The 15,173-nt window shown below is 37.6% G+C and overlaps 1 protein-coding gene across 1 annotated transcript in view; it reads right to left on the reverse strand.

Moving 5' to 3' along the window:
• The window catches only part of LOC117323174 (adenylate cyclase type 10-like), a 50,595-nt gene that overhangs the window by 19,463 nt on the left and 15,959 nt on the right, over nt 1-15,173 (reverse strand). The window contains 11 exon segments of the mRNA XM_033878224.1: nt 2,395-2,880; nt 5,617-5,794; nt 6,987-7,212; nt 7,701-7,984; nt 8,793-8,864; nt 9,832-10,024; nt 10,198-10,366; nt 11,324-11,560; nt 11,771-11,847; nt 12,147-12,265; nt 12,728-12,759. Of these exon segments, the coding sequence (XP_033734115.1) occupies nt 2,395-2,880; nt 5,617-5,794; nt 6,987-7,212; nt 7,701-7,984; nt 8,793-8,864; nt 9,832-10,024; nt 10,198-10,366; nt 11,324-11,560; nt 11,771-11,847; nt 12,147-12,265; nt 12,728-12,759 (2,073 nt within the window).

Raw genomic sequence — 15,173 nt, forward strand, 5'->3', positions numbered from 1 at the left:
ATACAAACTCTGTTCACCTTCTGCCAAGGATGTTCCTGACCAAATTTGGTTCAAATTCATTCATAACTTCATGACTAGTAGCGATTTAAAGGAGTAACTCTATTTCCCCTATTTGGCCCCGCCCCTCAGGCCCCTGGGGGTTCAGAGTAAAAATTTATACAAACTCTGTTCCCCTTCTGCCAAGGATGTTACTGACCAAATTTGGTTCAAATTCATTCATAACTTTATGACAAGTAGCGATTTAAAGGAGTAACCCTATTTCCCCTATTTGGCCCCGCCCCTCAGGCCCTGGGGGTTCAGAGTAAAAATTTATACAAACTCTGTTCACCTTCTGCCAAGGATGTTCCTGACCAAATTTGGTTCAAATTCATTCATAACTTCATGACTAGTAGCGATTTAAAAGAGTAACTCTATTTCCCCTATTTGGCCCCGCCCCTCAGGCCCCTGGGGGTTCAGAGTAAAAATTATACAAACTCTGTTCCCTTTCTGCCAAGGATGTTACTGACCAAATTTGGTTCAAATTCATTCATAACTTTATGACTAGTAGCGATTTAAAGGAGTAACCCTATTTCCCCTATTTGGCCCCCACCCTCAGGCCCCTGGGGGTTCAGAGTAAAAATTTATACAAACTCTGTTCCCTTTCTGCCAAGGATGTTACTGACCAAATTTGGTTCAAATTCATTCATAACTTTATGACTAGTAGCGATTTAAAGGAGTAACCCTATTTCCCCTATTTGGCCCCGCCCCTCAGGTCCCTGGGGGTTCAGAGTAAAAATTTATACAAACTCTGTTCCCCTTCCCCCAAGGATGTTCCTGACCAAATTTGGTTCAAATTCAATCATAACTTTATGACTAGTAGCGATTTAAAGGAGTAACCCTATTTCCCCTATTTGGCCCCGCCCCTCAGGCCCCTGGGGGTTCAGAGTAAAAATTTATACAAATTCTGTTCCCCTTCTGCCAAGGATGTTCCTGACCAAATTTGGTTCAAATTCATTCATAACTTTATGACTAGTAGCGATTTAAAGGAGTAACCCTATTTCCCCTATTTGGCCCCGCCCCTCAGGCCCCTGGGGGTTCAGAGTAAAAATTTATACAAACTCTGTTCACCTTCTGCCAAGGATGTTACTGACCAAATTTGGTTCAAATTCATTCATAACTTTATGACTAGTAGCGATTTAAAGGAGTAACCCTATTTCCCCTATTTGGCCCCCACCCTCAGGCCCCTGGGGGTTCAGAGTAAAAATTTATACAAACTCTGTTCCCTTTCTGCCAAGGATGTTACTGACCAAATTTGGTTCAAATTCATTCATAACTTTATGACTAGTAGCGATTTAAAGGAGTAACCCTATTTCCCCTATTTGGCCCCGCCCCTCAGGTCCCTGGGGGTTCAGAGTAAAAATTTATACAAACTCTGTTCCCCTTCCCCCAAGGATGTTCCTGACGAAATTTTGTGAAAATCCATTCAATACTTTAGGACTAGTAGCAATTTAAAGAAAAAGTTGACTGACGACGGACGCCGGACGCCGGACGACGGACGCTGCACCATGGCATAAGCTCACCGGCCCTTCGGGCCAGGTGAGCTAAAAACACTTGGTCAGGGTTATCTCCCTGGTGATTATTCAAGCACGAAATGTTGGAAGCACAAACACAAAGCACAGCGGACCTCAAAGGAATCAATGAAACATGACTACATGGTATAAACAATAACTTCTTCCATGTGTCCAGATCATGAAAACTGAATCTTTGTAAAAATCAAATTTCCTATTTCCAGTCAAAATCACAGATATTGAAGCACAAAAGAGTAGCCAGATAAACTGTTTTTACATAGGTATGCCTGGTGAATCTTAATTCAGAACATCAAACTATACAAACTAACCTTAAATCTGACCTGAGGGCGGTCCACTACAAAAGATAAGTTCTTAAATATGATTTTCCCCCCAAAAAATTGATATTTTACACTAGTATAGTCTGCCAAAACAATCACCAATCAGGATGAATTCAGGGAAATGAACTACATTGTAAGGAACTTTCTGAGAAGTGCTTGCAAACCATTTCAAGAACAAGACTGATACATTTCACTTAACATAAAACTTTTGCCATTCTTTGTTACCTAAAAAGAGCAATTGATAATTATTTAATTGCTAAAGCAATGTCATATTGTCAATTTACAACAATGCTGACAAGTGGGAGAACAAGTTTGGTTTAGCATTGTTAAATGTTCTATCATCAGCAAAGGGACAAAAGAGTCAATCAATATATATGTTAACATGGCAAATGGGTGAACATTACCCCTTGTAGAATTTGAGTTAATAATCCCATCCACAAACTCTACTTTCTCCCCTTTCCTTTTTTCAAATTACAAGACACTGGGAGGTTATAATCTTTTATATCTACCTGAACCTCTAGCGTCAAGGTCGCTTTTCGGAGAAACTCTCCCCAATAAGTAGTAGGGAATCTTTGATCGGTATTTATCAGCCTGTTTCTCCAAATATTCGGCAGCTTTGGCGTGGAGTTCAAGTCGCTGGCTCTCCATCAGAATCTCATAAGCAGTCTGCTGTATTAGAGCATTACGGAAACGCATCTTATTACACAGGTCCTGTACATAAAGGTTCTCCTCTTTAACACAGTAACAGGTGTCCCATGATATTGTGTCATCTCGGCCCTGCATCATCTGGTTGTACCGCCCAGCTGGAATGTTTGCACACTCAAATATCCCATTGAAGGCAAGCTGTTTAAAGCACTTACGTGCTTTCACTCTCTGAACTTTAGGAAGGATTGTTTCCACCATATCTCGAGAAAAACTTGTCCCTAACACAGCAGCACATTTCACAATAAGCTGTTCTGAAGCCCTCATGGAATCAATCCTAGTCATGATGAGTTCTAAAATACAAGAGGCCCAGGGGCCTTAACGGTCATCTGACTCTAAATTAAAAACCTTATATAATTGTAGTATGTACTCTCTGTACATGTAGCAAGTATTTTGTGGCACCATTTGCCATGGTGGCCATCTTGGATTTCTGACCGACCCAATAAATAACAACACTTGGTAAGGACCATCTCAGGATCATTTCTTGTAAGTTACAGCTGAATCCCACTGGGGGAATTTGAGAAGAAGTTTAAAATAGGCATTGTTCAGGAAAACCATGATCGCACAATCATGTTACAAATGGCCGCCATGGCTGCCAAGTCAATGATTTTACGAGGCGGAAAAATATTAACACTTTGTTGGCCCTCCTTCCTTAAAATCCTCACCAATTTCCAACTCAATGGCACCAGTGGAACTGGAGGAGAAGTTTGAAATGTTTTTTCAAGATGGTTGCCATGGCGGCCATCTTGGATTTCTGGCCGACCCGATAAATAACAACACTTGGTAATTAAGGGCCATCTCAGGATAATTTCTGGTAAGTTAGGGCTGAATCCCACTGATGGAATTTGAGAAGAAATAGGTGTTGTTCAGGAAAACCATGATTGCGCAATCATGTTACAAAATGGCCACCATTGCTGCCATTTCAAAGTTTTTACGAGGCTGACAAAATAACAACACTATGTTGGCTCGCCTTCCTTGACATCCTCACCCATTTCCAGCTCAATGGCACCAATGGAACTGGAGAAGAAGTTTAAGATGTGATTTTCAAGATGGCTGCAATGGCAGCCATCTTGGATTTCAGACCAACCCAAAAAATAACAACACTTGGTCGGCATCATATCAGGATCATTTCAGGCAAGTTTCAGCTCAATAGCACTGGTGGAACTTGAGAAGAAGTTTAAAATGTGTTTTTCAAGATGGCGGACATCTTGGATTTCGGACCAACCCGAAAAATAACAACACTTGGTCAGGGCCATCTCAGGATCATTTCAGGCAAGTTTTAGCTCAATCCCACTGGTGGGACTTGAGAAGAAGTTTGAAATGTGAAAAGTTTACGCACGGCGGACAGCGCACGACGACGGACGAAGCATGATGACTATAGGTCATCCTGACCCTTGCCTTCCTCTTACTAATCTGTGTAAATTGAGAAACATCCCTCCAGTGCTTTTTAAACAAGGGAAACTTATATATGAAATTGAAGATTTAGCGATAATGGCTGTCTATCGACAATGTTTTCAGATTGGTCCAAAAATGCATCACGACGGACCAAGGGGAACCTACATATGAAATTTGAGAAAGATCCCTTCAGTACCTTCTGTAAAATAGCAATAACAAACTTCAGTTGTCAAAATCCAAGATGACTGTCTGTTGGCCATGTTGTTATCCGACTAGTCCCAAAATGAAATATGCACAACTAGGGACAAAGAGCAACAGACATATCAAATTTGAGAAAGATCCCTTCAGTTATTTCTGAGAAATAGCGATAACAAACTTCAATTGTCAAAATCCAAGATGGCTGCCTGTCAGCCATGTTGTTATCCGACTGGTCCCAAAATGAGATATGCACAACTAGGGACCAAGGGCAACCTATATATTAAATTTCAGAACGATCCCTTCAGTTCTTTCTGAGAAATATTGATAACAAACTTCAATTGCCAAAATCCAAGATGGCTGCCTGTCGGCCATGTTGTTTTCCGATTGGTCCCAAAATGCAATATGCACAACTAGGTACCAAGGGGAACCTACATATAAAATTTGAGAAATATCCCTTCAGTACTTTCTCAGAAATAGCGATAACAAACTTCAATTGTCGAAATCCAAGATGGCTGCCTGTCGGCCATGTTGTTTTCAAATCGGTCTGAAAATGCAACATGCATAACTAGTCACCAAGGAGAACCTACATATGAAATTTGAGAAAGATCCCTTCAGTACTTTCTCAGAAATAGCGATAACAATATTAAATTGTCAAAATCCAAGATGGCTGCCTGTCGGCCATGTTGTTTTCCGATTGGTCCCAAAATGCAATATGCACAACTAGGTACCAAGGGGAACCTACATATAAAATTTGAGAAATATCCCTTCAGCACTTTCTCAGAAATAGAGATAACAAGAATTGTTTACGGCCGGAGGGACGGAGGGAGGAACGGACGGACGGACCACAGACGCAGGGCGATTTGAATAGCCCACCATCTGATGATGGTGGGCTAAAAATGCCATTTGACATTTGAACTTTAAAAGGAATTTCATTGCATTACTAATCATTTGGGTGTGAAACCTACAAAGTTTGAGTATAAGGGTCATGTATAGAATATAGCTTATTCATGTAGGACAGAAAAGGCAAATATGCATATATTTATCTGATAAGACAGGTGAAAAGTCTGTCATTGGGCTGTCACAGAGCTGTCATTGCAAAGTGTAGCATAAGTAATGGTCTCATGATTATTTTAAAGATTTCCAACTGTTAACACGTTTAATATATTTATTTCAAGATCCATCAAAATAATTGTCATAAAATATGTATAGCCTGCTTATAATGTGAATGCAAAGTTACATAACATAGAAAACATTCACCAGCCAGTACAATGACTTTGTCCTATCATCATTAATACCAATGGATAATCACCTCAGCCTATAACCAGTATCACAAACATGGTTGCATATTAGAATGAACACTTTTTAGAGACTAAATCAAATCCTTCTAAGGAAAATGTTACTTATCAGATAAATGAGATCTCCAGGACTCCACATACCTTTCATAGAATCTGGCACCTTAATCTCATTGGGATTAATGCCAGGAGAAAATACAGCAATTCTCTCATTCTTGGAGGTTTTGGTCTCTTCCTCATCAGGATTAGAGGCAGCCTTTCCATGGAGAAACCCTAAATCTGCTAGCATATTGTGGCCAGACTCGTTTTTCAGTGAGCTGATCTGTAAAATTGTTGAATAACTATTATTGACTTTTAAAGTTACCATTGCTATTTTCCCTTATCTACAGGATAACCATGACATTTTGTTTTATCTTTCTTTGATATCAAAAGAAACCAAACTTTCCATTTATATCACAACCAGGACGTGGAGAGAGTTAAAGATTTAATATATTAAAGGAAATCAAATTTCATTGTCTTCAGTGCTAAATGAATTTAGAAAATATCACATGTCATGCTTGAGCTCAGTCTTCCTTAACTGTCCTCAAATAAGACAAAGCAGCTAAATGTAAGTACAAAATGTATACTAAACCCAGCAGTCGGACAGAGCCAGGAAGAAAATAGAAACAGGAGAAGCAGCTAAAAGAGCAATAAAAGAACTATTCACCACTAGAGGGCAATAAGAGAACTATTCAGCACTAGAGAGCAATAAAAGAACTACTCAGCTCAAGAGGGCAATAAAAGAACTAGTCAGCACTAGAGGGCAATAAGAGAACTACTCAGCATTAGAGAGCAATAAAAGAACTACTCAGCACTAGAGAGCAATAAAATAACTACTCAGCTCAAGAGGGCAATAAAAGAACTAGTCAGCACTAGAGAGCAATAAATAAAAGAACTATTCAGCACTAGAGGGAAATAACTACTCAGCACTAGAGAGCAATAAGAGAACTACTTTTTAAATGAGTTGCTTACACTATCTCATTGGCTGTGTTCAATATCTATTTGGTTGGCAGGATCAAACATAATGCTTATGATGAGTTGAAAGTTAATAAAGAATTTGAACTTGAACTTCAACATATTTATAATGGCCATGTAGCAGTGTGTACCTTTAATTACTATAGATAGATAAGCTAACAGCATAATTATTGAGTGTCATCTGTCCTACAATATTAGGGTCCATGATTTTTCATATATTTGTTCCTTGCTCTGGTAAATGGGGAAGCAACTTCCAACTTCAAGTGAGAAAAAAAGGCTTCAATGTAAGCCCCATTATTTCTTCGTTAGAGATAAAGCATAGGACGTTCCACCTTTAAGACATAACAGATTTTCTAAAATGTTTGGGTTTTCTACCTTTTGTATAACTGTAAAATGGCAAATAATTTGTTGCAGTTAGTTGGAGGTTTGGGCCTTTTTGTTGACTGGTTTATTAACAAACAATAATTTCAAAAATATGTCAAACAGGAAAAGGAACTTACAGAGGATGTATTACAGAAAATTTTGTTGCACTGCCTCACATCCAAATTACTTAAATCATCATCTGTATCAAGACGCCGGATGTATTGACTAGGGGGTGCCACCATTGACTCTTGGTGTTTAAAATGACCACTGTCCTGCAGAATGGTCAACTGTTTCTTTTCCACCATGTCCACTAGTAACTGCTCACACCAAGACGGAACACCATGCGTCATCTCTCTCAACATCCTAAAACAATAAAACACAGCCTCATGTGAACAAAATCTTATCATTTAACTTAAAGACAATAAAATAATTTCAAAAATATTAACAAAATCTAGATTACAAGGAGACCCTTCAAAAAGTACATGGCAATATAATGTGTTCTGGAAGGTTCGTCTCCTATTCATTTTGGGTAAACAATTAATGTGAAGGTATGTGTGTACATGATGATGCTTTACATTTACCCAGGTATGAACATGATGGTGTTTTAAACTTATACAATAGTAATCATTTCCATACAATATGTTGAGGGCTACAAGATAAAGCACTTCAAGGATAAGTAACTTTATAGGTTCATACATTGTCCATCTGCCTATTATATACAATGTGTATATAAAATATGTAACAGATTCTGAGAGCAAAATTAACCCATGACTGAAGAAAATTGATGATGCATCATGAACAGTGGTTTGCCGAGATAGTTATAATTTTCTTTTCCAAATATTTCCACCAACCGTTCCAGCTCCTTGGGTATCCTGTTGACCTCCATTAGCTGACATGCTAAAGCTGTCATGTGTTTACTTTCAAGTCCAGCAATGTCCCGCAGTACTACCATTTTGTGGTCAAAGAAATCCGACGCAGCTTGGCAGGGTGGTGCCTCTACAGCCAATGGTCTGACTGTACTGACCACAATGATGTCTGGAAGATTGATTAGCCGCAGAAGAAATCTCCAGGATTTGGGGTCAATGTGATGGGCATCGTCCAGGGTGATCACAACCCCACCCAGCTTCTCTATACACTAATGGAACACAAATAAGGATCAGGCTCTGTATACTTTCAGACCTTTATCCTAAACTACTGGTCTACTCAGTACACAATGAAGATAACTGTTTTATGCTGAGATTAATGTATGATTTCTGTTGTTGATATTTTTTATACATGAATATACTAATTGACTGCTATAAAACATTTATGTTAATTATACTAATTGACTGCTATAAAACATCTATGTTTCAAAGTTAAAGGAAGTTCAGAGGCAATTTCTGACATTGCATTTGAGCATGATATCACAATTGATCACTGTTTGTAACTATTGCATTGAACTTGTAAACCAACAACAAACACAGGTAGGGATGATGTCTCATTTATGGATCAAAGCTTGGATCAACTCCTGCTAGTCTTATGGCTAAATTAGACATACACAAACTTTGATGTTGCCAAAGAATATTCCAAACATACTTGATTGTTGGCCAATCTAATACCAGCACATTATTGTAGATATGTAGACTCAATGGGAGAGGGCTTGCATATTATCTAGTTCAAAAATGGCTTGGCAATGTGGTGTCCTATTTATTATAGGACCACTTGTCAAATATTTTCTTCACAATATCACATACTGGTACCTAATTGAAATCATACCGCATTTACTTCTTGAGCAAAAGTGATAACATTTTTCAACATTTAAATCTACATCCCTTTATGTACCTCTACATATAATGTACAAAAACTTTCCCCATGTTGTACATGTAAGTAACAATGAAATCCAACAGCACAAAGTTTTAACTCCAGCAAAATGTTTCAAAAAGGTTAAATCATTAATAATTTACCACAGAAGCTAAACAGCAAAGTAAATCCTCTTCTTCAGCTTGGATTCCCTCAGTAGAATCTGATCTCTGAAACTGTTAAAAAAAATAGTGTAGGCATTGTCATGTGAAAATTGACTCTGTGACATGTGTAAAACAGTATGCTTGACAAAATATATGAACATTGTGAAAAAGTTTAATATACAAGTACCATTTATTAATGTTGATTTATTAAATTTTGTTAATGCCATCACAGGACAATGAAAAAAAAAAAAAAAACAAAAAAAAACTTTAAGCCAATGGCTAACAAATACACCCTGCTACTTGGAGATGTGGACCAGCATTTACAATACATTTGTATACATTTGTATAGGACAATGGTGGGGTGGAGAAGCAGGTTCATAGATTGCCGTTAGGTGTATAGCACATAACATCAGTAAATGATAGTTCAGACCACATGCATGAACTCATTGAAATCAAATAGGTTGCTTTTGAGACTATTACATTGTACAATAGAAATGTTCATCAAAATTGAACAGACGACGAACAGGGTGTATATAACAGGGTGTATATAATTAAAATCAACTGTTTCTCCTATACTCACCTTACACCATTTGACCAAATTTGAACAAAAGTGCATGAGCAAAAGGCTTTTACACCAAACCCTGATAAGTTATACTCTATATGACAAAGTTTGAATAAAATTGATTTAAGGACAGATGAACTACGGGCCATTACACAAAACCTGTGTATAGTGACCTGGATACCATGGCAACAAAAATTATTATAAAACACTACTTGCACGTGCACCTAAAATTCCTCTCCTGTTTAACTGATATTGGCTTACAAGCTTAGGAAGAGTTGTCCTTCACGTCTCAACAAAATTGTTTTAACAGACAAACAAGCTGATTCCAATATAACCCCCCCCCCCCCCCCCCCCCCCCATCTTCGTAACAGGGAGTATACTTATCATGCAAATTTCTCCCCCTCCCTAATAAAGAATGCTCAAGTGTTTTCATGCTCATATTAGCAGAGAGGAAAAGCTTCAAATCAAGGTACTTACATTAATGGACAGGACATCATTGAGTTTGTGTAGAGAAGGTATGTACCCCTGTCTCTTGAGCCTCTCCATCAACAAAGGCTCTTTGTTGACCTGGTAGGAGAACCCAGCACTATTTAGTAGTGATAGGATGACATACTGAGCAAGGAAGTTGGCATCAAACAGATTATCAAGCTTCAGTGCACAGGATATGACTCTAGAAAGTAAAGCAGAACAAGTCCTACAATCCAGTCAAATTGAAAGAGATTTGAAATCAACATATTCATTCATTGGCATCTCAAAAACTTTCATCATGGCCAAATCTAGATGAGTATTCCACCGATATGACATAAATTTGTCTTAGCTTTGTTGTACTAACTATCAGCAGACCTAGTGCCAGTTTTCTCTGCCTTGACGATGAGATGATCTAGGAGACGTGTCTTGCCTATCCCAGCAGCTCCCACAAAGACAAAGTGTTGACACTTAGAGCATTCATTGTTCTCCAGCTCTGTCAGGTAACACAGCTCCTTATAGAAGATGTTGTTCTCGTAGACTCGCCCTGTACAAGCAAAGCATGCATACAGAGTATCATTATACATAAAATAATACATGTCGGGGGCTCTAGACCTCTACCTCATACATAAACTTCATTGTTATATTTCTTCGGATACATATTAATTATATTGTTGTTTTCTTAGGTTTATACAAAATCTTAATTTTTTAAATATGCTTAGATGCAGCTAGATCCAAGACTCTGTTTAAGCAGTTGTTATCAATGAAATAATAATAGTATTCTTCAATTACAATGAACATTTTACATACAGGTAATATCACCTGTTTAAATTCTCCACCTCTTCAATAGAGCTTGTATTATCCTGTATAATCCTACGTTATGACCATTCTGTTCAAATTGGTCTTATTTCATAAACAAAACTGTCCAAATCATAAAGTTTATGATCTACAAGATGTACCAGCTATTGTTCTTATTTCATGAATAAAAATCTGCAAATAAGCCCCTGTTAACCAATAAGCTCATGTTAACCAATAAGCTCATGTTAACAAATAAGCCCGTTAACCAATAAGCTCATGTTAACAAATAAGCCCCTGTTAACCAATAAGCTCATGTTAACAAATAAGCCCATGTAAACCAATAAATCCCTGCAAACCAATAAGCCCTTGTAAAAACCACAAAGCCCTGTAAACCAATAAACCCATGCTAACCAATAAGTCAATGTAAACCAATAGGTCCTTATAAACCTATAAGACCCTGTAAACAAATAAGTCAAATATTTAAATTTCATGTTTTTGAGACCAATGAAGAGGATCCTGTATCGGAAAATAAACTTAACTTAACTTAACTTAAGTCAATGTTAACAAATTAGCCCTTTCTTAAATATCACAGAATCTTCAAGAGTAGTTACCAACATATTTTTTTGAAAATAAGCACCTCCTAAACATCAAAGCCAAAATTTTGCACTATGGGGGGTGACTCATTTGAGATTATAGTATACATTACCTAGCAGTGGATACTGGAACCTGACAACACTGTTAAGGTTTTTAGAGGAATCTGCATCAGTCTCTGTGTACTCTCGGATCAGGCCAATGTTACGAAGTCCTTTCATGCGTTTAGTGATGAGGACCTGAAATCTGTTAATTTGTAGTCGAGAGAACTGGAATGTGTTGTCATCACATGTCACCTTGTCTGGGTAGTGGGTCATCAGTCGTGCTGCCATGTTCACCTTACTCCCAATTACTGACATAAAGTGAAATACATTCAAGGTTTTTTTTGATAAACTGTTAAATTCACTTTCATGATCACAATTAAAGGGAACAACAAATTATGGTGTTGCCTCTGTTGGCAAACCTTCCCCCCCCCCCCCCCCCCTACATTTTTTACATTTTCGTCCAATGTTTTACCATGTATATGAATTTAATATGACTTATAAATTGTTTGGTAACTTACCTGAATATTCATGTCTGTTTGTGTGTCCTATCACTCCACAGAAACTTGTTCCTGTAGTCACACCGATCGAAACATTCCTATGAATGTAACATAACCAAGGATATTGACAAGGAATAAGGGACCATGGGGTCTGACTCTCTGCTTATGAGTTCATTATTTACAGTGAATATGTCACTACCTGGCTTGTGTAACAATAAAATAGTACAGCACCTTGCCACTCCCAAAGACATTTATATAGTAATGTGTACATCTGACAAAAAATGAGTTAGGTATTGATAAAAGTATAAACATGTACTCCTCAAATATTTTAAAGAAGCAGTTTTCCATTGTAGGGAATACTTAAATTTTAATTATGTAGTATATAGATACAGTTTACCTGATTCCCTCCATTTTGACCAAGGTTTTCCTCATTTTATAAGAACACATCAGAGCATGGGCACAATCTTTCTCATGTTTGTAGCCAGGAAGTCCAAAGATCACCAAAAATGTACAGCCCTTTAATATGTAAAACAATCTCTTGTGGTAATTTTTATACATGTAAATTGTTACTATAAAAGGCTTGTTTCATGTCTTTATATTTTCTGTAAAAATACTTAAATGTACTAAATGTAGCTCTTAACTAAGGAATCATCAAAGAGCTGCTACTGTCACAGATTTAGTCTCTTTGACTTATAAATATCATTTAAATAAAAATTAATTTTTACTTTAAACACCCATTAAAAATTGATTGTGGATGTGCAAGCCATTTGACACCTACTTTAACTGACCGACCTTCAGTGACTAAGGAGTTGAGGTTAAGACAATGCATGAATATAATTAATTACAGTGACCCGACAAGCATCTCAGACAGATGATAGGTAAGAGCGGCAAGAGAAAGATATCACAAACTTTTGACAACAATCACATACTATATGTAGCTGGCAATGAAAATCATGCAAAAATTTGTAATTTTCTTACCTTATCAAAAAGGAAAACTTTGTTCAGACAGCCTGAAACAGATGTCAAAGTAGAATGTTTTAATTACATACATGTACTTAAAAACAAGTTTATAGAAGAAAATAGAATATCTAGAAAAGTAGTTACAGAGTAGGTAGGATGTTTACTTTACAACAGCTTTACCTTTCAACAAGGTGCCACAAAAAGATGCATCCCTTTGCACAAGTTGACGTTGTAGCTAATTTGTTATATGATTCATCATAACATTGACTTTTGACAATTGATGTAGGAGTTGATTGCTTTATGATTGCATATGACCTCGACCTTTGATTTATTTGATGTTGGAGCTAATTTGTTGATGATTGAACTGTGAACATGACCTTGACCTTTGACATTCAAGCAAAATTGATTATGATTCAACATGACCGTGACCTTTGACATTTGATTTTGGAACTATTTTGTTATGTGACCTATTGACCAACATGTCCTTGACCTTTGACATTTGATGTTGGAACTACACAAGAAAATCTTTTACATAGTCCAAATTAAGTGACCTTCACAATTGTCCCTTGAGTTTAATCATCAACTGGGTTCATTAAATATTCAGAGATCGATTATCTTCTATGGCGCAATTTTTTCATAAAAAGTAGCAGTAGTGTCTACAAGAAAACTTCCTATATAACTCTGATCGAGTTATCTTGACATTTTACCTCATTATGAAGCCACAATAATTTGACCTTAAAGTTCAATCAATTCATTGTAATTGGAAAGCTCACCAGCAGTAGCCTATGTAAAATGCTTCCATTGAAGTTTCAGTAATACTGTTCGAAATATTTTCTAGGTTGTGGAGGTCAATGTCATGTCAAATGAAATAACTGCAATTTCAGGTAGCACCCTTTAAGTAATCTTCTGTTAGGCAAATTTCAATGCTTAAGGTAAATCAATATATCATAATCCAAGCAAAATAATTTTTGATTTCAAAAAGTGATATCAAAACTAGCAAAACCATGTTAAAAATATGGAAAGCTTAAATATCATCAAAACTCCATTGTCAAATTGCCTTCAGCAACTCATTTGAAGAAGTGATTGGTGTAGCGTAGTCTAGTGTAGTGCAATCAATTGTACAATGCCAATTAACAGTCATTGGCTACTTTATTAATGGCCATTACATGCAACTTGGATTTCAGACCAATCTAAAAAATAACAACACTTGGTCGGGATCATCTCAGGAACAATTCAGGCAAGTTTCAGCCCAACAGCACTGGTGGAACTTGAGAAGAAGTTTAAAATGTGTTTTTCAAGATGGCGGCTATGGCGGCCATCTTGGATTTCAGACCGACCCGAAAAATAACAACACTTGGTCACAATCATATCAGGATCATTTCAGGCAAGTTTCAGCTCAATAGCACTGTTGGAACTTGAGAAGAAGCTTAAAATGTGTTTTTCAAGATGGCGGCTATGGCGGCCATCTTGGATTTCGGACCGACCCAAAATATAACAACACTTGGTCGCAATCATATCAGGATCATTTCAGGCAAGTTTCAGCTCAATAGCACTGGTGGAACTTGAGAAGAAGTTTAAAATGTGTTTTTCAAGATGGCGGCTATGGCGGTCATCTTGGATTTCAGACCGACCCAAAAAATAACAACACTTGGTCGGGATCATCTCAGGATCATTTCTGGCAAGTTTCAGCTCAAAAGCACTAGTGGAACTTGAGAAGAAGTTTAAAATGTGTTTTTCAAGATGGCGGCTATGGCGGCCATCTTGGATTTCGGACCGACCCTAAAATAACAACACTTGGTCGCAATCATATCAGGATCATTTCAGGCAAGTTTCAGCTCAATAGCACTGGTGGAACTTAAGAAGAAGTTTAAAATGTGTTTTTCAAGATGGCGGCTATGGCGGCCATCTTGGAATTCGGAACGACCCGAAAAATAACAACACTTGGTCGGGATCATCTCAGGATCATTTCAGGCAAGTTTCAGCCCAACAGCACTGGTGGAACTTGAGAAGAAGTTTAAAATGTGTTTTTCAAGATGGCGGCTATGGCGGCCATCTTGGATTTCGGACCGACCCAAAAAATAACAACACTTGGTCGGGATCATCTCAGGATCATTTCTGGCAAGTTTCAGCTCAAAAGCACTAGTGGAACTTGAGAAGAAGTTTAAAATGTGTTTTTCAAGATGGCGGCTATGGCGGCCATCTTGGATTTCGGACCGACCCAAAAAATAACAACACTTGGTCGCAATCATATCAGGATCATTTCAGGCAAGTTTCAGCTCAATAGCACTGGTGGAACTTGAGAAGAAGTTTAAATTGTGTTTTTCAAGATGGCGGCTATGGCGGCCATCTTGGAATTCGGAACGACACGAAAAATAACAACACTTGGTCGGGATCATCTCAGGATCATTTCTGGCAAGTTTCAGCTCAAAAGCACTAGTGGAACTTGAGAAGAAGTTTAAAATGT

The sequence above is a fragment of the Pecten maximus genome, chromosome 3 (genome assembly GCF_902652985.1).
Source record: "Pecten maximus chromosome 3, xPecMax1.1, whole genome shotgun sequence".
Taxonomy (NCBI): Eukaryota; Metazoa; Mollusca; class Bivalvia; order Pectinida; family Pectinidae; genus Pecten; species Pecten maximus.